The sequence below is a fragment of the Bidens hawaiensis genome, unplaced genomic scaffold (genome assembly GCF_021521415.1).
Source record: "Bidens hawaiensis isolate Kalapana, Puna unplaced genomic scaffold, B.hawaiensis_p1.1 tig00035007_1, whole genome shotgun sequence".
Lineage (NCBI taxonomy): Eukaryota > Viridiplantae > Streptophyta > Magnoliopsida > Asterales > Asteraceae > Bidens > Bidens hawaiensis.
The window spans coordinates 104,394-129,873 of NW_027496071.1; the positions used below are offsets into that span (position 1 = coordinate 104,394).

Consider the following 25,480-nt stretch of genomic DNA (forward strand, 5'->3'; position numbering starts at 1 on the left):
CTTCTTTTTGAACTCTAGTTCCAATTCTTGCCCGAAGGCTTCTTCCGGACTCAGGTCAAAATCTTGTTCTTGTAGACTTCTTTTTGGACTCAAAGTTCAATTCTTACAAGAAGGCCTTTTTTTCGGATTCAAGGTCTAAATCTTGCCCAAGTCTTTTTTCCAAATTCCGGAGCTAAGGCCTAGACGTTGCAAGATGGCTTCTTTTTGGACCCAAATTCTTGCTTGTCAACAACAAAAACTTTCGCCACTCAGAGGATTCTTGAAATTTTAATGTCTACTCAAGAGATTACAAGGCCATGTGGTGTTGTCCTTTAGTTCAATGCGACTAGATCGTCTTTGTATTGTAGCATTAAACTTAAATGAAAAGTATTAATATGCAACAATATAAGTGTATATGAAAGCATAACGAATACTGCAACATCATATAAAATTATTAATCAAACACATAAGTATGTGTAATAGTAAATAAATTGATCATAATTAAGTATTTATTTGAGGAGCTTGTACCCTTAGTTACCCCTAATCTTTGTAAGTAGCTATGAATGTATAAAAAGAATGCCAATTTATGTATAATAAACATTGTACATAAATAAGAGTTGTATCAAGCCATCGACCCATCATCCCTGACTAAAGATTATATCGATACTGATGCGGCTAATCTAGTTAAGTAAATAATCATCAATGATGCAATATATACAATAACGGGCAGGCATCAACGCCACCTCGAACAAAGATCTTTTGGTGTACAAACAAGAACGGCCAAAATAATGTAAATTTGCTAAGTGATAAAGAGATCGAGTGGCAATAATAGTGTTATTTACTCCTTGAATGTGTAACATCTTTTTTGTTTCGTGTAATTGTGGCCATATAAAAAATAATACATAACTCATCACATGCTAGATAATGATATACTTTGTCTAGCAAACAAGAAATAATGCTAGGAAAAGACAAGATGCAAGGAACAACAATTATAGATATTAGATATTTAGATTTTAAAATAATCTTTCGATTATTCTTTAGGCATGAAACGAAACCGAAGTTTGAGCCAATATTGTGGTGTATATACTAAATAACTATGAGTCAAACTACATGAAATTTAAAGAATCTTTACTCTCTAATACATGTTTTGCCACTTATCACTTCTATATTAAACTTCACTATTTTTAACAAATTTATAATTGTAAAATAATAGTTATCATTCTTAAAATTTATGCTTCAAAATTTGTTAATTTAATATTTACAACCTATTTTTTTAAACATTTGATATTTATAATTATCTTTTACTTTAAAATTGTTTTAAAGACTATTGTACAACGGCTTTATTAATAATGTTTAAGGGGTTTATTGTTTCTTATATACTGATTATTTATTAAATATTGTATTTTCAAGAAATACATGTGTAGTACACGGGCCTCAAACTAATGTATTCATAAACCATATCTCATTATTAGCGTATTAAGGCCAATGTTAGTAGATTGTGGAGATTAACATGGGCTTCTCCACACGAATCACCCCGTCCAATTTAACTCATGATGGAGAGGAAGAGAGTGGAGTGGAATGCAGTGTGATGTAGCGCTGACGTGACACAAAATGGAGGGAAGCGAAGAGGGGAGTACGCCCCAAAGCCTAGTGATGTATGACCTCGTAAGGGTTAGAGTTAGTGGGACTCGATCTTGGTAGTCTCCTTTAGGGTATAGGGGCCTTATCTACATATTAGTCACCACTCAAATCGCCTTCTTTTCATGTCTCCTCTCTTTTGTTTTTGCTTAAGTGTCTTATAATATCTTTGCATTTGTATAGATACATGAGTAATTGAGAATTATTGATACCGAATATGACTATGACACAAAGTCACAAAACAGTTGAGCTCCCTATGACTATTACCTACCTCCTGCTAGTCTGCTACTAGCTACTACATTCATTAGACTATTCGCTACGGTGAGGGGTTTCGAAGCCCCTCCCCAGTGCCACCTCAGCGCCACATGGGCACTGGGGGCTTCGAAACTCCACCAGAAAGTCGCCCCTCTATGGTGCGGGGGCTTCGAAGCCCCTTTAATACATATATACATATGTATGTATGTGTGTTTGAGAGATAGAGAGAGAGAGGGCCCCACCATCAAAGCATCATCCGCGCCCAGCGTCACAACCACCTTTACCTCGGCGCCCTTGGTTGGACCGCGCCTCACGGCGGTGTTCGGCGCCCAACGGCGCCCACCACATCACCCAACGGAGCCCCATAGCGAGTAGTCTTAGTGTCCATAATCAACAGGAACATTAGATATTTTCTAAGACTTCATACCGATTTATTCATTAATATGCAGGGCAAAACGGGTGATGAGACCGAGTAACAGAACAAAACGTGTTGCTTTAAAAAATGTTAATAGGGTTCGTGTCAAAACAAGTTTTGAACCAAAAAACGAAAAACACAAATTCTGATTAAGAATTGTGTTAGAAAAAAAAGTATTTAAATTAAGGAGTTCATGCGATATATTGTTTGTGTGGCATCTATTGGCAGTTGCGAGCATTGACAGCAGGCCGCGGCTACATGGAGATGATGATGGTAGAGGCGGCGCGATAACAAAGTGGATGGCAGCCACGATGGTCGATGGTGATTCTTAAATTTTAAATATGGATAACGTAATTATAACTACTTTTTACCCTAATATTATATTGTAGGGATAGCTGGTATCTAAATATTTATGTTTCTTTCCTCTATAGATAATCGTAATTATTGTCTACTCACACTCACGATGATAAATTATAAAAAAAACCCAAAATAAGAACAATTCATTATTGTTTGAAGATTTTTTTAAAAACCTGTCGAGATTAGGGACGACTCAATCTTTTAGGATGTCCTAAAAAGATTATAAAACTGAGATCTTTTCTTAATATAAAATCACGTCTTGCTTGGAATTTCAACTCATGCGAATATGATGATACACGTGGATGGGCCCATCCAAAGGGGTATAAAGAGGACACACTAACTACTCGTCCACCAGTTTAACTTTGGGAAGGGGGGGGGGGTTGATTTAGTGACGGTATGAGCTTTTTTTTTCTTTTTTTAAGATGAACATGAGTTCAACCTGATGGTTGTATCCAATAGAGTAAAGACCTTTATGATGACTCCAACTAAAAAGTCATGGTTCCAGCGTAAATGACACACATTGTTGGTATAAAAGGCAAAAATTCAGACAATTCCTACAATATATTCGATCGATTTAGAGCTGAAAGAGTTGTTATAAAAGAGAAAGAATCGAATGAAAATCAAATATATTTAAATCACAGTGTTATTATTAATTTTTGTTAACATTTAAGTCGTGATTAACCAAGATAAAATGTCTATCAGTGTATGTATGATGTCTTGAAATGACAATTACAAACTTGTAACAACCACGAATTGTCACTTACCTATACGAATAGGCACACAATTAGCTATAGTCAAATCCACTCTTAAAAATATATACACCAAAATACAAAATGTATTTGTACTATATGTTTTGATTCATTGCACGGGTAACAAAAGCATGTTAAGTGACAATACTATGAAAGTAATGATCACTTTTTCGAATTTTAAAATTTCTTTTGGGTTTATAATTTGATAACAATTCTTACTATCAAGATCTGTATTAACAACCTTCAATTTTAACTAATGTAAATTGTAGTTTCACATTGTTGGTAACCTGACGTCAATGCAAATTTATGTCCAAAAGTGCCATGTTTAGGTGTTATCGTTCATTCACAGCTTGATATATCATTTAGATATGTTAGCATTTATCAGTAGAATACAATTTACCTAGAGTGAGTTGTGTGTCTTCTAGAGATGGCTGAAGTATGCATGTTACTAGTCAACTTAGAATAAAGCCAACTGATTACAATATACCTTAAAAGTATAATACCAATATATAAGGGCAACTAGACGAGTTTGGTACCGATTAATGTTACGGGGGATTACTTGGGTTGGCCGGGTTGTTTGTCTTTTTTCAAACCTAATTCCTTGTATTTTTAGTTGGCTCTACTTCCGGACGAATGACTCCCAACTGTCGATAACATATTTCAGCAATCTTTTAAGCTCAAAACTCTAGTTACCGGTAAATATTTGCCTCTATTATATAATTTGGCTCTTGGATAAGTGAAGGCTCAAAGCCTTCACTTTATATTACGCCCCCCAAGTCTATTGTTTAACAAATTTGTTGAGTGAAAATTTAATAGTATTTACTAAGACATTTCATATGAAAAATTTAAGAAAATTCTTAATTAAATTTGTTCTTAAGATTATATCAACAGACTCAAAATCTCAAATGATATAATCATTTGGAAAACGAAAAAAAAAATAATTTAATGCACTGTATATATAATGAATGTAAATATCCTAGAACTTCATAAAAAAATATTTTTAACTATATGTATTATGTAACTTTATTAAGAAATAAATAACTCTAATCTATACTTCTGTATTCCATTCTCTTTATCAACATTATTTTACACCAAAATCATAGAAAACCAATAATTATCGAAACATTAAAACAAACAATATAACGTGTTAGGAGGAATATAAAATACCAATAAATCATCAATGTGGGTACCCTCGTTCCATCCAAAATCCCAGCCGTCAATTTCCACATGCATGTTCCCGTTATATTCATGTATTTGCCACTTCTTCTCTTTGGCATTTTATTAGTATCATCAAACACCTTCTTCATTTCTCTCTCTCAAAATCTCAATTGCTTATAATCTTCCATTTGCATATATGGATATCAGGGCCTCAGATATGCCATCAAAGATCAGAAAACGTCGGTTTCCTACCACTTCATCGTCATCGTTTGCAAATAATACTCTAGCGCAATATTCAGGCGAAAAAACTGATTCGCCACGAAATGAGAAATGTGTCAATTTGGAGAAATCTAGTACGAATGTTGATCGATCTCGAAACAAAACTGGTAGCTCCCCTGGCAAGGTTTCGGTTCCCGAGGTTTGTTTTGGTGATTTTTAGTAAATTAAGGTGTTTGGTAACTTTTAGTGTATAGTTTTATGATATGCATTTTCCACTTATGTTGTTTGTTATTTTTCTAATAGCAAGTTGATGCATTTAACAAGGTCTATATAGTTTTTTTTCATGGGGAATTGATATTTATGAAAACATTTTAGGAAAATAAGGTGGTAGGTTTAAACTTAATATAGCATAGGTCAAGTAACTTGTGGCCTGTAACTTGTGGCTTGCAACTTGTTAGTAATTTTTAGTATTTAGCTTAGTAAAAACTCGAAAAGTTAATTTCTATATTTTTATAACCTGAGATTGTTGTTAACTTGTTATTTTAGACTTATGTAAAAACAAACATATAAAATCATTAAAATAAATGAATAAAAAACCTCACTGGCCAGTGGGACACCACTGGTCTCGTATTGTGGGAATACGAACTGATCTTCTGGCTTTAATTAGAGAGTATGAGTCAAGTTAGCTCAAGTTTGAATTGACCATGATTTCACTTGGATTATAGATTATGAGTCAAGTCAGCTCAAATTTGATTTGGCAATGGTTCCGCTAAGCTTCGCAACCATTCAACAATTATATATTTATAAGTTATTTTTAAACATATGTTTGGCATATTATTCAACTTATAGTTTTTTTTAATCGTTTTGAAGAATTTTGTATTTCTTATAATTGATTATTTTAATATTATTTTACCGATTTGAGTCATTACAAAAATTTCAGGATTGACTTATAAATTTCATAAAAATGTTTAAAAATTACTACTCACATGCCCACGTGTCTGTAACGTTTTGGCGCTTTGCAGGTAATAAATCCACAATACAGACAATCTTGTAGCTTTATGGAGAAAGACAATAGCTTTGGGGGGATGCCATTGACTTACCATGCAAAACCATATGAGGTAATTTTGACTTTTGCTTATTTCATGCCAAATTAATATCAATAAAATTATTTATATAAAAATCTTAGTATAGTTCAAAGATTCATAGTTGTGAAATAACAAAAACATAACATAAAATTCAAAGGGTTCGGTTTAGTCTAAGTATATCCGACTCAATTTCAGATCGGGCACATAAATATTTTTAGTTAAGTGTGTCGTGTTATTTTAACCCGTAAATACATTTATTACGTTTGGTTTCATGTTCTTGACATGATTTTCGATCTATGTTATATTGTGGCTATGTCATATCTGATATGACAACCAGGAACACTTGTCGAGCGTGTTGGTTTTTATCGGAATCATAAAATACATAAATAAAAGTTATGTAATCTATACAAAACAAATGTTTGCACAAGTGTTGTACAACATGTTTATAACGACTTTTTTTATATTTGAAGAAAATAGAATCTTAATTATATTTTTTAAATGGTACGTATTAATTATTTGTTGTTTTTGTGCATACCCCTTGCACTATAAGTCAGAGAGACAGCAAATAGTGGGGTCACACTCTGAATTAGTTGTTGAATTTTAGCTAATCTAAAGTATGGGGTTCAAACTTCAAAAGATTATATGTACCAAATATCTTTCAATTGGTTATTTTAATCACATTTAATAAAAAAAAACAAGTTAACAAAAAATCACATTATTGGCAAGAAACTAGTTAAAAACCGACACATAGAAGAAAAAAAACTTGCATGATTTAAACTTTTGTGGTACTAGCTTTTTACCCTTTTCAAACTACATTTTAACTTTTTTCTTTTCTTTTACCCCCATTAAGCTTTTTAGACAACAAGAACACTACACGTTACAAGTCAGATTACGTATTTATAGTTTCACCTTTTACTCGAATTTTAATTTTTTTTCCACGATATGTCACGTGATGTGTCGTTTTGTTATTCGATAAAAGAAGCTTAAAGAGCGTTAGAAAGGTTCGATCATGCAAAGTCTCTGCAATGTGTTGTGTTTTAGTTGAACGTTATTTAAGTTATTCAATTGCGTAAAACATGTCTAGATGTTAATATTTAGTTTTTGTCATAGGTGAATTCAAACTTTCAAAGAATATGCATTTTCCTTGAATGCACCTAATTTAAACTTAAATGGACAAATATCTGTTAAAATGATTTTTAAGTAGAATTTCGGAAGGACAATTTATTTTTTTCTAATAATAAATGATTATGTTAACATGCAGCCCGATCGTTACAATTATTTTGTAACTTTGTCTCCAAGGTTTGGGCCAGTCTCTACATAAAAATGGTGTCCCCATTTCATTAAGTTACATTCAATGATATTGAATAAAATGCAACTAATAATTGTTTTATCTTTATACGTTACGTGCCATCATTGATGGAACAATTAAGTCTATTTTAGTAATTTCCAAGCAATACCGTTAACTGAATGTGCGATGAGGGTTCAAATTCCGTAAATGACAAAAAAAAAGGTGTAATTTAAGCTGCTGAGAAAAAGAAAAATGAAAAAGGCTAACTATAAGTTTGGAGAATAGGCCAAGCCAAACCAGCCAGGTTTAACGGTTAGGCTGAGGGGTGTGGAGCGCGAGAAAGGGCGCAAGAGGACAGCCGCTCGCGCCCCGGGGCGCGAGCACCACACCACCGAGGCGTGAGAGGGGCGCGAGAGGGGCGCGAGCGCGGAAAAAGAGGCAGGCGCAAGAGGGGTAGCGGCTGGGGGTAGCGTGAAGGAGGCTTGGGAAGCGTGAATAGAGCCGTTGGCTCATATTAATGTGTATTAAAAAAAAAAATTTTTTTTTTCCTCTATATATATTCCTCTATATATCACATATATATTCCTCTATATAAACCAATACATACCACACCCAAAACCATTCTCACATACCACACCCAAAACCAATATCACATACCAAAATCACCCTATCTTCGAAACCTTTTTTTAAAAACATGGCTGATGGTCTCTAATGACAAAAAGGAGGTGGTCTCTAATGACAAAAAGGAAAAAAAAAGAATGAGAGATTTGGACTTCCTTACAAGAGACTTCAGTAACCTAAATCCGGTCGACCAAATGCTGATGGAAAAACAAAAGGAACGTATCCGGAAGAGGTTGATCGAAGAAGACCAAGCCGAAGAATAAGAATAATGTTTTTTTTAGTACTTTAATTTTTTTTAGATATTAATGTGTTTTTTTAATTAATGTGTGTTTTTTTAAATAATTTCTTGTTTTTTTAATAATACGTTTTTTTAATACATTTATAAAAAAATAAAAAAATAAACCGCTCGCGCCCCCTCTCGCGCCCCTCCACACCATGGCCCGGGGCGCGAGCACCACAACCAACACCCATCTTATCAAGTTTCTCTCTCTGCCACACGTCACAATATTATTGGCTGGCGCCCCCACTCGCGCCCCCTCTCGCGCCCCCCACACCCCTCAGCCTTAGGCCAAGTAGGCTGGTTTCACCGGTTTGGCGGCTAAATGCTTTGATTTGGCGGTTCTAACAAATTTTACATTTAACTTTTAAAATGACAAAGTGGTTTATAGTTATAAAACATATATATAACTGTTACAAATAATAAAAGTTAAATGGCTGGTTCTGAGTTACAGATGGACCAAGCCATTGAAATGGAAACCGTTAGAACCAAACCGTTTGAATCTCAAACCGACTGACTTGCTTCACGTTGAACGGTTTGGTCAATTTTAACGATTTATAAACACTGTAGCGTGAACTGTTGTAGTAAAAAAGCTTTGTTTGTATAGATTGAACTTATCTATTATTTTTTTTCTTGTCGTTAGGGAAAATCACGACCATATGGCGAGATAGAAACCGTAACCAAAGACTGTGTGTTAAAATCGACCCATGGGTTGGATGAAATCAAGCACTCGCTCACAGTATCGAAAGAAATACTCAAACTTCTAGCTCACATGTGGACCAACGACACGGACCACACTAGCAACCATCCATCGAGCATTTCCCTAGCATCAACATTGAATCACGAGCTCAACAAGGCCCGGTCTCACGTCAACAAGTTAATCCAAGAACAACGATCAAACCAAAGTGCTCACAAGTCCGAAGAGCAAGACAAGATCCGGTTTGCAGTCAAAACCATATCACGAGAACTGGAGACCGAAAGGAAACTCAGACGACAAGCTGAGCGGATGAACAAGAAACTAGGCCGAGAGCTAGCAAACACAAAGTCGTCTTTAGCAAAAGCCACACAAGAAGCCGAATCAGAAAAACAAGTAACCGAGGTTTTGGATCGGTTATGCCAAAAGATGGTTCATAACATTGAAGAACATAGAGTTGAGCTTGAAGAACTAAAGAAAGAATCCGAAAGGGTCCGTGCAGAGATAGAAGAAGAGAGAGAAATGCTTCGTGTTGCTGATATGCTACGTGAGGAACGAGTTCACATGAAGCTCATAGATGCAAAACACGAATATGAGGATAAACATAAACAAGTGGATATTCTAGCACGTGAACTCGAGGAAATTTTGGAAGCCGATAACAGCATATACCATATAACACCCAAAGTTTTATCATGGTATCAAAGCACTGGTTACAACAAAGGCGAGAACAAAAACAAAAACATCATAGGAAAAATGGTCAATGACGAAAACGCCCTTGAAGTTGTAAATGCTGAAATAACAAACGCGCAAAATGAGGTTGCTGGGCGTAACTCCGATTGCATTGAGTGGGAATTTGGGCTCGATATGAAAAATGTGAGCGGAGAGTTAAATAAGTGTTTGGAAGCGAGCATTTTAGGGTTTTCTGGTTCATCTACAACGAAAGAGTATGAAGATGAAATGGAAAGATACAAAATGATCAAAGATCTAAGAGATCGCATAGTATCCGGTTCCGTTCTTTCTTGAAATAACTTCGATGTTATATGTAATTTGCTCGATTAAGCGTTTAAATCAATACAAAAGTTTTCATTTATTAATAATCGAAAAAGCGCATAAAAACGTTAATTTTCATCAAATTGTCAAGTCGACACATAAAGAAGATTACTATTTGTGAGAACCCTCTGATGTGAATGAGACGGGGGTTGCTGGATCGTCTCTCACAATCAAGCTAAGCACTTCGGGTCTTGCATAATGCCCAACCACATCAAAGTCAAACTTTGCCCGAGCGATTTCACCAAGATCTATGCCAAATGTTAGCCATTTAAACCGTCAAAAAACTTTAAAAGAATGCGTTTAATTTTAATAAACTAATAAAACATGTTAATGGGTTGCTGGTCTGTCTCATTTAACTAGGGGTGTAAACGAGCCAAGTCGTTTGTGAGCTCACTAAAAGCTTGAATCAAGCCGAGCTTAAAGGAGCCTGCGCCTGAGCTGCTGGGCCCCCACTTCAGTTATTGAGCTCGAGTTGGCTCGCGGGCCTAAACGACCCTATCATTTATACAACTTGATTTAATATATAAAATATATATTTAGATAATAATTATTAAAATGTATAAAATTATGATAAAAATAACAAATACTACATATTATGTTACATATACATATTATAAGTAAAATATATATAAAAATAATTATAATGTACTTAAATTAAAACTTAAACAATAAACGAGCCGAGCCAGAGCTTCACTTATCGAGCTCGAACTGGATCGCGAGCCCAAATGAGCTTATTAGTTATACAACTTTTATCTAACATATTAAATATATATATTCAAATAATATTCATTATAATGTATAAACTTATAATAAATTAACAAATAATATATATTTTATGTTATGCATAAAAATCTTAATTAAGATATATACAAAAAAAATCACAAAAGCATTTAAAATAGATAATAAAACAATAAACGATTTGATCCCGACCCAACTCGAGCTTGAAAAATTACTCACGACTCACGAGCCGAGCTCGAGCCTAGTCAAGCTCAGACACGTCTCGTCTCATATGCACCCCTACATTTAAACCAGCACTAAAAGTAACCCTTTTTAACCAGCAAAATTTACCACCTCTAATGCAAACATTTTGAGCGTACCTAAATCGGCTGTAATAAGTGCTTCACCATCATAATTCGGGCCCGCAAGAACAGCTCCTGATGGTGAAATGATAACACTGCCACCAGCACAAACTACAGATTCGGGTGTGAGTTCTTCATCGGTTCCAGTAATAAAATCATACTCGGGGGGAGGCGGGTAATCTTTTCTTCTACAAAACTGGTTTGCGGATAAAACAAAACATCCACCCTCTAAGGCTATATGTGTCATCGATGCTTGCCAAACATCCCTTGAATCAGCTGTTGGTGCACAATATATTTCTATTCCTGTTTAACCATAAACATAATAGTTAATAAAGATAATTACAAAAAAGTTAACACTAACGTCTAAAGGTGTTTGAGGGTTCAACTTGAGATTTGACTCGAACCAATTTAGTCTAAACCCAAACCTGCAAATTTTGTGTGAAGTGTCAGAAATTCACGCCCTTAGGTAGGACTACAAAATTCCGTCAATTTTAGAATTCTTTTATAAATAGTTAATTCTCGACATACGATAAGCATGATATTATTACAATAATTATTTAAATGTTTTAATACAAATATAGCGTGTTATGCGCTATAAAATGTACTTTAAACTTTTAACCCATTCGATCCAATTTCTTATAGCTATTTTTTTTATTTGACTATGTACGTTGAGATATAAAACCTATATAAGTACACTAATAAGTTAAAATGCACTTTATGACACTTTGGACCATTTGATCGACCGTTTTCTTTTCAACTAAGTTTTTACATTTAAATATTTGACATAAATCATAACCAAAACCGACTCATTTACAAATAACAAAAAACAAATTGTTACTTCTAAATTGGAATATAGAACAAAGTCACAAACCTTTAGCATACATCGCGGTCCTTAACAATGGCATTTTATTCTCCCAACAAATAGCAGCACCGATTTTTCCAACCGGGGTATCAAAAACGGGTATATGTGACCCGTCACCAAAACCCCAAATTATGCGCTCCAAAGCTGTTGGCATAAGCTTCCTGTGCTTACCAAGGTAACATCCTTGATTATCAAAAAACAAAACCGTACAATAGAGAGTGTATCCATCTCTCTCTATAACTCCCATCACTAAAGTAACTTTGTATTTTCCCGCCATTGCAACCAATCGGTCAACTTCCGGACCTGCATGTATCACCAAATACACACTTAAAAGTTAACACATCAAAAAATATAATTATTTTCTTGACGACAGTTATATTAAGGGTGAGCACAGGTGGGTCGGTTTAGGTTGCTTATGAACTAATACTAGAGGTGAAATAACCGAACCCGAACAAAAACAGAGAATTTAGTTTTATATTTTCGTAAAAACTGAATTGGCGATTCGGCTTGGCATGTAATTAAAACCGAAAAAAGTGAGCCGGGAATATGGATTTTCATTTTAAATGTTAAGAAATTGATAAGAATTTATTAAATATTGGTGACACATATATATTAGTCAGATGTTAAACTAAACAATTAATCATTAATTAGCAAAAAAATATAGACCAAAATCTCTCATTATTTTGAGCCAACTTTTTTGTGGCTCAAAATTTCCCAGCCCAAATGGTGAAACCGAATTGAACACAATACAAAAATCGAGACCAGAAAGCTTTTCATATTTTATTTTGAATGTTAAGTAATTTATAAGAATTTAATAAATTGCGGAACCAAAATCTTTTAGCCTGATGTATAATAAACAATTAATTAGCAGATTTAGGCCCAAATTCAATATTGCTGGCCAATTTTTTCAGGCCAAAAAATTCCAGCACAAATGGTAAAACCGAAAAACTAAAAGCGAACGGCTTTCAAAAACTCAAAAACCAAATTTACGGTTTTTGGTTCGGTTTGAGCTTAAAACCGACCCATGTACATGGCTAACTAAAACTTAAATGAAAAACCGAGCGTTTTGGTTAAGAATGGTTCAGTTAAAATGAGTTATGGGTCACAAAATGGTCTTTTTTTGGTTAATCACATTTACTTTAGGCCAATAGCCCAATAGTGGGCAAACTAGTTGTTTCAGCCCAATAGTGTGATGAACTTAATAAAGATATATATGCAATAAATATATATAAATGTAATATATACAAATTATTAATGGCGCAGCAGCATTTTTCGCCCCGATATAACATGTTACAGGTCTGTTTATAATATGTTACAGGTCGATTAACACTGTACTAGCCCGAACTTTGGCCTTTAGAAAATTCAAAATTGAACCAAAGGTAAATTAAACGGCCCAGTTGGTTATTTCAGTTAACAGTGTGGTTTCTAATCAACCTATTTACTTGCAACAATATTTGCAAAGTTATACCAGGTACATTAATGGCTGCAGCATGATACTTCCTGAAATCTTCTTTCCCCTTAAGCGTACGGTTACCAATCGTCACACCAAAATTCGAGCCGCGAGGATAACCACCAATAAACGCTTCAGGAAACACAACTAATTGTGACCCGTATGAAGCAGCTTCAGCTAGTAACCTCTCAGCCTTATCTGTAATTCATACAATTAACAACTTTAGTTACTGTAATCAACATTTATCCATTTACATAATAAATTTAAAACAAATGTGGCTCGAACCGAGGGTAGCAGGGGTATCATAGAAGATGGTTGCAGCCTGGATGACAGTGGCCCGAACGGTTGAGCCCGAATCAGGGGAACCCATGTTGACTTCAGTGAACACAGCAGCAGTATCGGTCTCGGTTGTTGGAACTAATGCCATTGATTATCACAGCACAAAATTATCTGTTCTTGAATCTTGCTGCTTAAAAACCATTAAAACAGTTTATGGATCAAGATCTTATATCCATAACATAATATTGATAGTGCATTTTTGGTATTTGTGTCCAAAATGATAGTCTTTTTTGTTTTGCTTTGTTAATAATTATGTTGTTTTATTTAATTAAATTTTAAATAATAATTTTTAAAACATGTTTTAATATTCTTTTGAACATATTACGAGTTTATTTATTTTGGTTTTTTTCTCTCTGTTACTATAGCGAGTGCAGGCATCGTACTGATACTGTAGCAAACCGAACCGACCAAATTCGAGCCGCATCCCTGCTGCAGGTTGCGGGTTTTCGCTAGTTACCATTACCGTAACAGAAAACCCTAAATTCATGTATAAATCAAAGGTTTCACACTGTTCTTGCCTAAAATTCCAATTTTAGTATCAAAACACAGGATATTCTTATCAATTTTGATTCAAAATTAAAATTCACTAACTCTAAACATCAAAACAATCGAAATCTAGCTGTAAATAGAGGGGTTATACAATATCAAGGTGCATGAAAGTTGAATTAATCCATCTATCTGCATGTGTGCAATTACGTGAATTTGGAGAATTTGAAGTGTGTGCATAATAATAAGTTAAGAAACTTAAAAGACTTACAGTCTGATTATGAAAAATGGATGAATGTATTGAGAGGCGTCTAGAAGGAACCACTCTTCTCCACACACTCGTTATTTTAACATGTATGTTTGGTTGGATTCATTGTATGTATTATTCGTTAAGATTCACTTTTATTCGTTATTTTTTTTCTTAAAATACCACTCGAACGTCGACATGTTTGTCAAGATTCTTTTTTTTTATTTGATAAACGGGTCATTATTGGGTCAACTAAATATTACATGTTATGTTTAGTTAAGAGTCCACCCAAGAAAAATTAAAAACACTCATTTAATTCGTCATGATCAATCCGTCAGATATCCCTTAAAAATTGTGTCATTTTGTACTTTTCTTATTTTTTATTTTAATTTTTTTTTATCTTTTTGTTGTCTTTTCTTTTCTTTTCATTTTTTTTATTTTGTCTATTTTTGCTTTATTATGACTAATCTTTTAAATTTACTTTTTAAATATTTTCATATTAAACCAAGTTTCTGGTAAAACCGAATAAAAGTCAAACTTCTTGTTTTAACGAGCTAGTCACTGTTTAAATCATCAAAAATATTTCCTAACATTTTAACATAAGTTTCATTTCATATTATTTAAATTTCTAAGTTTGTGATGTGTTGGAACCAAACTTGGTTTAATACCAAGATCGAGCGGATTCACATTCGCCTAAACCCGAGTTTGGGACTTTAATTAATAAAAATTCTCAAACTTGTTTAAGCTACTGATTTATTGAAGTAATTCATATAATTAAATAGAATTTTTGACGAGTTTGAATAATACGCGGATATAAAATGAATTAAACAAAATTAAATACCCATAAATACAAGTTTTTATTAATAAGAAAGTTCCGAATCACATTCCCGAGTCGGGTAAACATAAACGAATACAAATACGAAACATCCGAGATGTTACAACGACGGTAGAACGACGACAACGATGATATTGGGGATAAGCCCACCACACGCAGACGAGACAACGACGTGGGATTGAAAACTGATGGATTGAAAACAAAAAACAATTTTATTTCCATTAACTCTCTTAACACATTTTTTCATTAGAATTCTTAACTATTATTTTATTGTTAACTCGTTAATTCGTTAAGGTATCTTACATCGATTAATAAAGTCCAATGGCTATTATGTAATTAAATCATTCTTTTCTAAGTCCAGAGACCTTTCTGTCATTCTTTCAAAGTTTAATTCGTTATTCAGTTCCTCTAATTCGTTATCAGTTCCTTAACGAATGGAACTCTTTCGTTACCCTCTAACGAATGCTTTCTTTCATAACGAATTAGCCTTTATAACGAACTGACCCTTATAACGAATTGACCTATATAACGAACTGACCCCTTATAACGAGTTGACCCCTTGTAACGAATTAGTCTCTAAAACGAATAATCGTAACGAATTGCTTGACGAATGAAGCTAGTTCGTTATTCTTCATTAACGAAATGACATAACGAACTGTTGTCAATTTGTATTCCCCCGTTAGCGAATTAGGGTTATTCTTCAGAAACATTCTCTGACGTTCCCTTACCTCGTACACCTTTTCCGGCGCCGTCATCGCCGGAAAAACGAGCGGTGGCCGCAAAAACGTATTTTCGCACCGTTTTCACCGTTTTTTTCGTCCCGTTCGATCCAGATCTGAGCTAGGGTGACCCCTAAGCTCGTTATTTGACCGGTTTATACCATGTTCCATCCGGATCTCGTGACTTTAAAGGTGAGGGTGTCGGCTCGTCGTTTCGCGACTAGATCTAGCGGGTTTGGATCCATACAATTTCATACTATCATTACCTCGGGTCGGGATCGGTTCTTCTTCTTGATTTCGGTTAGAGAAAGAGAGAAATATGGGAGAGAGCTTAAGTGTGTATTTTGGGTGGTGTATGTAATATGTGAAAATGAATGGATTAATGGATGATTATAGTTTGTATATTATGGGTCATGGGCTTAAGCCCATGGTCTTTCCTTTAATAACCCAAGTCCATTACCTATATTACTTAACCCAACACAAGCCCATCTCATAACATCAAATATTATTATCATATTAACCGAACAAAAACGGGATGTTACATCAGGGGGTGGTGGCAATGGTAATGGCGGCAACGTGGGTGGTGGTGGTCCTCATGGGTTGTTGTCAAAAGAGTAGAGTGAAAGAGAAACAAAATTAAAAAAAAGGAGAGGGGGGATAGTTTTGATGGAATGAGATACACTTGTGTAATGACTGATTTCATTCCACTGGACGTTGGCTAACCAGACATATATTTTCATTCTCTCACAATGACTCACTTCATTTTCTCTGTCATTCATACATGCCAAGCGCTGCCTCAAAACACTCATAACTTGGCTATTTTGCATGTTTTGGATTTAGGGATGATCTCTCGAAACACTCATAACTGATTCAGAGATCCATACGAGTCCTAAAATCTTGAGGTTTTCCAAAGCACATGTCGTATAACACTAGAAGAGTCTGTCTTGGCATATAGTCACTACACGGGTCGTATGAGTAGTTAGATATTCAACATACGACTTGTAAGGCCTTTTGGACAGAATAAAAAGTAGGTCTATGTAAGCTATTGAACACGTATAGAACTCGCGCCAACCAATAACTAGCCAAAATTAAGTGTTAAGAAATTATCAATGACTAAACGGTACCTAGAAACTAAATATACTATATTTGTAACTTAATAGGTTACGTGGTGACCCGTTAATTTGTGATAGGAACGCAAAGAAAAGATTTATAGCATCTCGAAATAGGTGAGTTTAAAAAAAAAGCAAAACTCAAAACTAGATAATGCTAAAGAAAGTGATTTAAAAAAATAAAATAAAAAACAACCTCGAAACTAGGAAACGGTGGTTCTACATTTTTTTGGAAGTAATATCGGTTAGGTGATCAGCTTCTTAGTGAAAGATTTCCTAGTTTATTCAGGTTAGAAAATGATAGAAACTATTTGCTTAGTAGTCAACTGGTGAATGGGGGTGTGGGAGTGGTCATGGTGTCGGCCTATAGAAAAAGTGGGGAGGGGGGACTAACGAATCTGAACATATAGATTTGAGTCATTATATTCGACATGTTAGTTTAAATAAAGATCAGGATAGTTGGAACTGGAATTGGAGTTAGAAAAGGAATTTTTAGTTCAATCGGTTAGAAACTTGATTGACTTACACGTTCGCCTGGAGGTAGAAGCTCCAACTATGAGGAACCAGATGTTGCCTAGGAAAGTTAATAGTTTGGCATGGGGAATTCTTTTATACCGTTTTCCTACGAAAATAAATTTATGTAATCGTGGTTTGGATATTCCTTCGATTATGTGTTAGGTTTGCTCGAGGCAATTTGAGACGACTGAGCATATGTTTGGAGATTACAATGTGGCTGTTCACCTTTGGAAAGCGGTAGCTTGTTGGCTTGAGGTGACTTTTTCTTTGTCTTTGGCTCCTTCATATTTGGCTTTTTGGATCAATACTATTACTATTAGTAATTAATAAAGAAGATCGATTGCAGATATTATCATGGTTATTTGGGGGATGATTTGGAAGTATAAAAACGACATGATATTCGCTACATGCCTAAATAAACGTGATTCTATCTTTGATGATACTGTTAATCATTCATTTTTATGGTATTCTAAAGCTAGAATAAGTTTTGTTTATAGGTTAAAAACCCGTTTTGGTTATGTAATTTTGGTTTTGTTTCCCCTTCAGCTGCTTGTTAATGCGGATTTTATAGAGTTAGTTGCTTAAAAAAGATCAACTCTAGATTAATATAGGGCATGATAATATAGAAGCATTCAAATATGTATATTGGTGTAAACACTAACAAGTACCAACTATATTTGTAGCTACGTGCGATTAGAATATACAGTGGCGAACACACAAAACAATGAAGTGAGGTAAGCCGTGAATATGCATTGTAGTAGTGCTCGAGTCGTTTAAGATCTATGGGTGGCGAATGTATAGTGTTAAACCACATATGGAATGCAAAGACCTAGCACATAATCAAATGTGTCTTTATAAATTTTGATTAAATATTTGTTACCCAACGCACTAGTGAAAACTAATGTGTGTCTTTTAAGCTTGTTGAAGAGGACTTTAGGAAAGTGAATCGGAAAGGGGACGGCTTGTTATTTAATTTTGGGATTACTCCATAGAATAGTAACCAATTTTGAAAGTTGTTTCAATCAGGTCACTGATAAAAACTTTTGTTCCAATCAGGTCACTAACTTTCATTTTGTTCCAATCCTAGATATTTTACCTGGATAGCAGATAATCTAAGTTTTTTTTTAATTTTTCAATATTTTTACTTTGCATAATAACTTTTAAAAGTTGCGTAAATTAGTAAAAATACGAAATATAATTTGAAAATTCCGAAAATTTGCAAAAAGAGTTCGGAAAATTGAGGTTCGGGTTAGAACAGGTCAAGGTCGGAACGGGTCAAAACGGGTTTCGGGTAAGTTTTTTTTTTGAACCAACGAATCAGCGCGTTTTCAACACGTTACAGCTCGTTTTAACAGCAAAAGCTCGTTTAAGCGATTTTTCAGTTCGTTTCAGCACCTAACAGCTCGTTTAAGCGATTTTTCAGTTTGTTTCAGCACCTAACAACTCGTTTAAGCTATTTTTTGTTCGTTTCAGCACTTAACAGCTCGTTTAAGCGATTTTTAAGTTCGTTTCAGCACCTAACAGCTCGTTTAAGCGGGTTTTCAGTTCGTTTCAGCACTTAACAGCTCGTTTAAGCGTTTTTAAGTTCGTTTCAGCACCTAACAGCTCGTTTAAGCAATTTTTCAGTTCGTTTCAACACCTAACAGCTCATTTAAGCGATTTTTAAGTTCGTTTCAGCACCCAACAACTCGTTTAAGCGATTTTTTCAGTTCGTTTCAGCACCTAACAGCTCGTTTAATCGGTTTTTTCAGTTCGTTTCAGCACCTAACAGCTCGTTTAAGCAGTTTTTAAGTTCGTTTCAGCATCTAACAACTCGTTTAAGCGATTTGGTGCTGAAACATGCTGATAGGTGCTGAAACGAACTGAAAAATCGCTTAAACGAGCTGTTTGGTGCTGAAACAAACTTAAAAATTGCTTAAACGAGCTGTTAGGTGCTGAATTGAACCGAAAAATCGCTTAAACAAGCTGTTAAGTGCTTAAACGAACTTAAAAAATCGCTCAAACGAGCTTTTGCTGTTAAAATGAGTTGTAACGTGTTGAAACCGAGCTGATTTGTTGGTTGAAAAAAAAACTGACCTGAAACCCGTTTTGACCTTGACCCGTTCTAACCCGAACCTCAATTTTCCGAACACTTTTTGCAAATTTTCGAAATTATAAAATTGTATTTCGCATTTTTACTAATTTTCGCAATATTTAAAAGTTATTATGCAAAGTAAAAACATTGAAAAATTAAAAAAACCTAGATTACCTGCTATTCAGGTAAAATATCTAGGATTGGAACAAAAATGAAAGTTCAATGACCTGATTGGAACAAAAGTTTTTATCAGTGACTTGATTGGAACAACTTTCAAAGTTGGTTAAGATTTTGATGTAGAAGATTACTACTCTTTATTTTATAATTAATACTTACTTTAAAAACACCGCGTGCATTACAATGGCGGATCTAGACTCGAAATCGAGCCGTAGCGCTCAAATTTTTTCCCCCCATATTTAATACAATGTTAACGAAACAAATATAAAAAACACGACAATAAATAAATTTAAACTAACCGGTTTAACGAACCAACAATGGCGGATCTAGGTTGGGCTGTAAATACCTCCTATTCGGTTTTTAATAGCTTGAAACCAAGCCATTACATCTTCTTCATTTACTTTATCAAACGTTTTTCTTTTGACCACACAAACTAAAGCATTTTTCAAATACTCATTACCCATTCGATTGCACAAATCCGTCTTGATAAGCTTCATTTTAGAAGAACATTTTTCAACGGTTGCAGTTGCAACCGGTAAAACCAATGCTAGCTTCAATATTCGATAAACCAAAGGAAAAGTTGTGTGTTTTCCAGTTTACACCATTACACGGGCAACATCACCCATTCCACCCAGTTTTGCAAATATAGCATCTTCCTTTAAAGTGTAATAAAAGGTCGTAAGATCACCCGGAATACACCCTCTTTCTTCGTTAGTAAAATCATACAGATACATCTCTGAAAAAACCACTATCTTAGATATGTCAAACTTGGAAAACGAATCACAAGGATTTAAACCCGACATATTTTCTAACAAACTATTTGAGACCTCACTAAATCTATTTCCAAGTTCTTGAATTTGCATATCCAAGACCGTGTTAAAAACTTCAACCTCAAAATGATGTCGATTGGTAATGACATACTTTCGGTTTCTTTGATTACCATAACTTTCCTCTATATCTAACATCTTAATCTTGTTTTTTTTACAAAAAGATGTAACTTTTGCCAACATCTTGTCAAATCCGATTTGTCTTAGATTATTCAATGTTTGATTTGTCCCGCTTATCAACTTAGACGCTTCCAACAAATCTTGACTCTTTTTTTGAAGATGTTTTGATAAAGCATTTGTGAGGCGTAAATTTTTGTCCAACAAGTGTATAAAAAACACAAATTCAAGAGTCTTAAAATATGATAGAATACCTTTCGCATTATATTTTTGTTGCACACTATCTCCATCTAATTTAATAAATTTGAAGTACGTCAACAACTTCCGGGAGTAATTTAAACAAACTTGTGATTGTTCTATGATGAGAACCCCATCGCGTGTCTCCGGCTCGTGCAAGGGAAACCTCTTTATTTAATCATTTTCCTGTTTTAATCTCACCAAGAAGAATTTCATTTTTCACCATAGCTCTTTGTAACTCCAACATCATATCTTTTCTTTTGCAAGAAGCTACACCACCGTATTAACAACCATGCCAAGAGATTCATAAAATTCTTTAACACCGGCATATTTTTTCGCAACAGCCACAATCATTAGCTGAAGTTGATGAGCAAAGCAATGCATGTAATGTGGTGATGGATTATCTCTTAAAATCAAAGCTTTTAATCCATTAAACTTTCCTTGCATGTTGCTTGCACCATTATAACCTTGACCCATGACCTGTGTGAACAATTATAAACTATAAGTATAAGATACATATATAATACATTTTTATTAAAGTTTATGTAACAAAAGTATGATACGTATTACTTACTTGATCAATGCTCAACTGGTTATTTGATAATAAACAAACGATGGCTTCTTTAAGAGTTGCAGAAGATGTATTATTTACGTGAGCAACTCCAGTTAAACTTTCTTTAACAACTCTGCGCTTATCAACATATCTTACAACTTTGGCCATTTGTTCTTTTTGAGACACGTCACTAGACTCATCGGATAACAACCCCAACACATCATCTTTAAATTCTTCACAAACCCTTTTGGTTACTTCTTTCGCAAAGCAATCAATAATCTCTTTCTGTATTGATGGAGTTGTTAACTTATTATTCTTTTTTGCATTCCCTAAACAATACTTACCAATATCCGAGTTGTTCTCACAAATCAACTTTAAAACCGCAAGAAAAAGCGCCTTAGAAAAAGAGTCTTCAGATTCATTATGACCATGAAATGATAAACTATTTTCTAACAAAAATATCGAACTACGAACAGAACCAATAATCGATACCAATTTGCAATCTTTTCTTCATTACTATGCTTAGTGACATTCACCTCATAGGATCGCTTTTGGTTCAAAAGATTGTCACATTTTTGCACCGAATTATTATGAACACTATTAACTTCCCCAACATGTTCCTTTAAGGCACTCGTTTACTCCAATTACAAAAGCCTCCACTAACAAAAATCTCTCTTCCACCTTGATTACTAACACTTCCATTAAACCAGAAACAACATAAGCAATACACTTTTTCTTGTTTAGTGATATACTCCAACCAATCATATTTATCAAACCATTTGACATTAAAATGTCTCCGGACACTAGAATAGTTTGACCATTTAAAGTTATGACCTCGTGGTTGAAAAGCTTTTTTAACAAGATATGCTCTTCATACGCCCTCTATTTGATTAGGATGATAAACTAGTAATAGGTGGTCTATCGACGGGATCCAAATGAAGATCATCCAAATTGATTTTTGAACGTATTGAAGGACTTGAAGTTGAAGGATTATTTGAACTTGGACCGATATCTTCATTTTTCTTGCAAATCATCAACCATATTTGAACATGAAGTTGGAATATTTAAACTTGGTGAAGATGAACTAATGTCATCGTTTTCTTTTCTTTGACGTCAGGTTTTTAATAAGAGCTTGTTTACTAATCTTCAAAGATTCAAAGTTCCTAAACAAAATTTGAAACAAAACCTAATATCAATAGCCAATAACCAATATCAATAATCAATAACCAATATTCAATAATCAATAACCAATAATCAATAACCTAACAAAAACCTAAACAAAATTCAAAGTACCTATTCAATTCCAATTTAAACCTAAACCCTAAATCCTAAATTAATTTTAATTTAAACAAGAAATTGAAAAATCTACCTGTGCGCGGTAATTGTGGACCGGTGGTGACAGGTGACTTGTCACACCCCAACCTAAGACGGAAATGTCGGGGCGTGGACTAATTGCCACAAGTCACAAGGTTACTATCATGCAATATTTAAATGACAATATCTATTAATTAAATTCAATTATCAAATAAATCAAATACAAACAAGTACATAATCAAGTATCATACAACAATACAACTTATATTACAAATGATCTTGATTAATTATTTTCTAACTTATATTCTTCACTAAGTCTTCACCAACCTGCATTAAATTTCTACGATAACCTGCATATGCGCATAAAATATAATTTTGTCGACAACACATGTTGAGTGAGTAAAACACCAGTTTAAGACACAACAATAATAATATATAATAAATAAAGAAAGATGCAAACTGTTCCCGTGAGAATAAACAGTTAAGCCATAACATGTAAACAAGCAATCAACCATAAAGAAAGGGCTCAACCAATCAATATAAATGGACATTGGTTACCAAGCAAGGACTAAATCGTTGCCATAAAAATGGACATCGGTTGCCGAAATAAGCAAGAAGCATTCAAACAAAGCAAGTAAGCAAATAGCAAGTTAAGTATAAACTGATATACACACAAGGATTAAACAGTTGCGGTTTTGAATACTAGATAATAGATAAATATGATACGATACACATATGTCCCCAAAAAGATCTAAAATAAGTAAAAAATGGGAGTGAAATACTCACCTTAGCAATAAGCAAGAGATAAACGAATGTGGTAAGAACGATAGTAAACAAGAGTCACGCTCTTCGGAAATTACCGACGAGAAATCCTAATAAAGAATAATTGCGGAAATAAATATAATTTGAATGAAAGAACTAAGATTAAATAAAGGTTCGAGATTCAATGATCGGATACACTCTATAAAACTTTAATATTACAAAGATTTATTGGTATTTTATTGGCTTAAATAATATATTTTTAATAATATTCTTAAATAAATATTTACAAACTTTTGGATAGTTTATATAACGAGGATTGCTTATTTCAATCCAAAACCACGTTTAAGGTTTATATATATATATATATATATATATATATATATTAATAAAGATTTCTTTTAAATACTTATATTAAATAATAAATAATAATATTATTACATAAAATATAAATCTTTTTATAAAATACTTGGACTATACTTTTAATACGTGAATTTACATGATATACATATATTAAGTTAAAACTCCTTTTTAAATAATTAAAACATTTAACAAATTTCAATAACTAAAGTATATATATACACACATTTGTACATACATATATATGGTTTTAATCCAAGATTCGGAAATATGACCGGTTGATATCTCGGTTTTATATAAAATGTCAATTTATAATTTATAAAATGTCAAAGTGTATTTATATTTCAATTAAATGGTTGATTTATAAAAAGAAAAAGAAAAATAAAAATAAAAATAAAAATAAAAATAAAAATAAAAATAAAAAACAAAAACGGGTCAGGAGGGGGCTCGAACCCGCACCTTCCAGCCCAGTAGCCAGACTACTCGATGAACCGTAAACAATTAAGAACCCTAGATCATTCAATCGACCATCCCGTTATCAGTTTGATCTATTGAGGTTAGGGCTTTAGTAAATTAATCAACGACGATCATAAAGGACCAATCAATTACAGTTAACGATGATGGAGCGACGGCTAGCAACGACAGCAGTTGGTAGCTGATATGACGAACACAAACACGATAATAAAACTGCTATAATGAAATTACTTATAATGGTTTGGTCGCGAGATGGAGCTGCAGGTGTAAGAATGTTTAATTGAATTTTTATGATTGATTACATGTATATTGAAAACGGGCTAAAGACGGTTAGATAATACGAGAAATACGTATATTGTATGATCTTGTTTCTTTAATTAAACATGTCGGTAGGCTGGTTATGGTATAAGATCAACGAATCACAATTAAATTTTGATTATAGTAACTTATTGATCAAGATATATAAACGGGTATGAGACGGATAAACGGATCCGGGTAAACGGATCCAGGATAGGTTATAATATAATAATAACTGAAAATTTCAATATGGTCCCTGTAGCTTGAAGGTGGAAACAACTTGGGGTTAAAGTTTAAGTTTGGGTGAATTTTAAAGTTACAAATATGTTTTATATAATTAGTTAAATAATAACATAATAATAGTTTAATTAACTCGATTAAAGCGATAAACTTTCCCGAACATCGAAATGGGTCGGGTTTTTATTAAAAATATAGATTTCGAAAAGTCCGAGTTGTAACATGACTAGTGTGGTTGATGTGTTGTAAAACACACTTACTTTCCGTATCTTTTTATCATGTTTTACATGCTTAATTGTTTAATAAATAAAAGTTATGGATTGTTTTTGCATGATCTTATAAAGATTTATAACTGATTGTAGGTTTTGAGTTTTAATGAAGAAAAGTGTCAAGTTTGAAGACTTTAGGGGCCTTTTTGATCAAGATTGAATACTACAAGTCAAGGCTCGACCCAAGCCCACAAGATCCAAGCCTTTCATGCATAACATATGAAGATAATTAAAAAAATAAAGAACCCTAACACCCTAGAAAGTATGCCGATCGGACAAAAGTAGAAAAAAAAAAAGAAATATAGTTTGTGTGTGGTCGGTTTGTTTTGAGGTTTGTTGTGAGGACACAAAAGCTCAA

At 33.8% G+C, this 25,480-nt stretch overlaps 3 protein-coding genes across 4 annotated transcripts; 1 reads left to right on the forward strand and 2 right to left on the reverse strand.

The window, feature by feature from the left end:
- The first annotated feature begins 4,408 nt into the window (after window positions 1-4,408).
- On the forward strand, window positions 4,409-9,758 carry LOC143586842 (uncharacterized). Its single transcript, XM_077068302.1, has 3 exons — window positions 4,409-4,969; window positions 5,793-5,888; window positions 8,685-9,758. The coding sequence occupies exons 1-3, from the start codon at window positions 4,748-4,750 to the stop codon at window positions 9,756-9,758; spliced, it is 1,392 nt and encodes a 463-aa protein (XP_076924417.1). The 5' UTR covers window positions 4,409-4,747.
- LOC143586847 (bifunctional nitrilase/nitrile hydratase NIT4B-like) lies at window positions 9,504-14,322 on the reverse strand. 2 transcript variants are annotated; one of them, XM_077068306.1, is made up of 6 exons: window positions 14,273-14,322; window positions 13,462-13,642; window positions 13,195-13,374; window positions 11,736-12,029; window positions 10,883-11,167; window positions 9,504-10,033 (listed from the first exon to the last, which is right to left on the reverse strand). In XM_077068306.1, exons 2-6 carry the CDS (start codon window positions 13,601-13,603, stop codon window positions 9,897-9,899), a joined length of 1,038 nt encoding a protein of 345 aa, XP_076924421.1. In that variant the 5' UTR covers window positions 13,604-13,642; window positions 14,273-14,322; the 3' UTR covers window positions 9,504-9,896. The 2 variants fall into 2 exon arrangements, with proteins under 2 accessions (XP_076924421.1, XP_076924422.1); XM_077068307.1 differs by lacking the exon at window positions 14,273-14,322 and adding an exon at window positions 14,107-14,191.
- A 6,807-nt stretch (window positions 14,323-21,129) lies between these two features.
- Window positions 21,130-22,177, reverse strand: LOC143586843 (uncharacterized). Its single transcript, XM_077068303.1, has 3 exons — window positions 22,018-22,177; window positions 21,434-21,861; window positions 21,130-21,339 (listed from the first exon to the last, which is right to left on the reverse strand). Exons 1-3 carry the CDS (start codon window positions 22,175-22,177, stop codon window positions 21,130-21,132), a joined length of 798 nt encoding a protein of 265 aa, XP_076924418.1.
- Window positions 22,178-25,480: the final 3,303 nt, after the last annotated feature.

Coding starts and splice junctions, on each gene's coding strand:
- LOC143586842 (XM_077068302.1), top strand. CDS start 4,748: ATGGATATCAGGGCCTCAGATATGCCATCAAAGATCAGAAAACGTCGG. Junction 4,970..5,792: donor GCAAGGTTTCGGTTCCCGAG/GTTTGTTTTGGT, acceptor GGCGCTTTGCAG/GTAATAAATCCACAATACAG. Junction 5,889..8,684: donor ACCATGCAAAACCATATGAG/GTAATTTTGACT, acceptor TCTTGTCGTTAG/GGAAAATCACGACCATATGG.
- LOC143586847 (XM_077068306.1), bottom strand. CDS start 13,603: ATGGCATTAGTTCCAACAACCGAGACCGATACTGCTGCTGTGTTCACT. Junction 13,375..13,461: donor TGATACCCCTGCTACCCTCG/GTTCGAGCCACA, acceptor TATGAATTACAG/ATAAGGCTGAGAGGTTACTA. Junction 10,034..10,882: donor ACTTATTACAGCCGATTTAG/GTACGCTCAAAA, acceptor CATTTGGCATAG/ATCTTGGTGAAATCGCTCGG.
- LOC143586843 (XM_077068303.1), bottom strand. CDS start 22,177: ATGATTGGTTGGAGTATATCACTAAACAAGAAAAAGTGTATTGCTTAT. Junction 21,862..22,017: donor TAAAGGAACATGTTGGGGAA/GTTAATAGTGTT, acceptor TATTTTTGTTAG/AAAATAGTTTATCATTTCAT. Junction 21,340..21,433: donor ACCAGTTGAGCATTGATCAA/GTAAGTAATACG, acceptor TTGTTCACACAG/GTCATGGGTCAAGGTTATAA.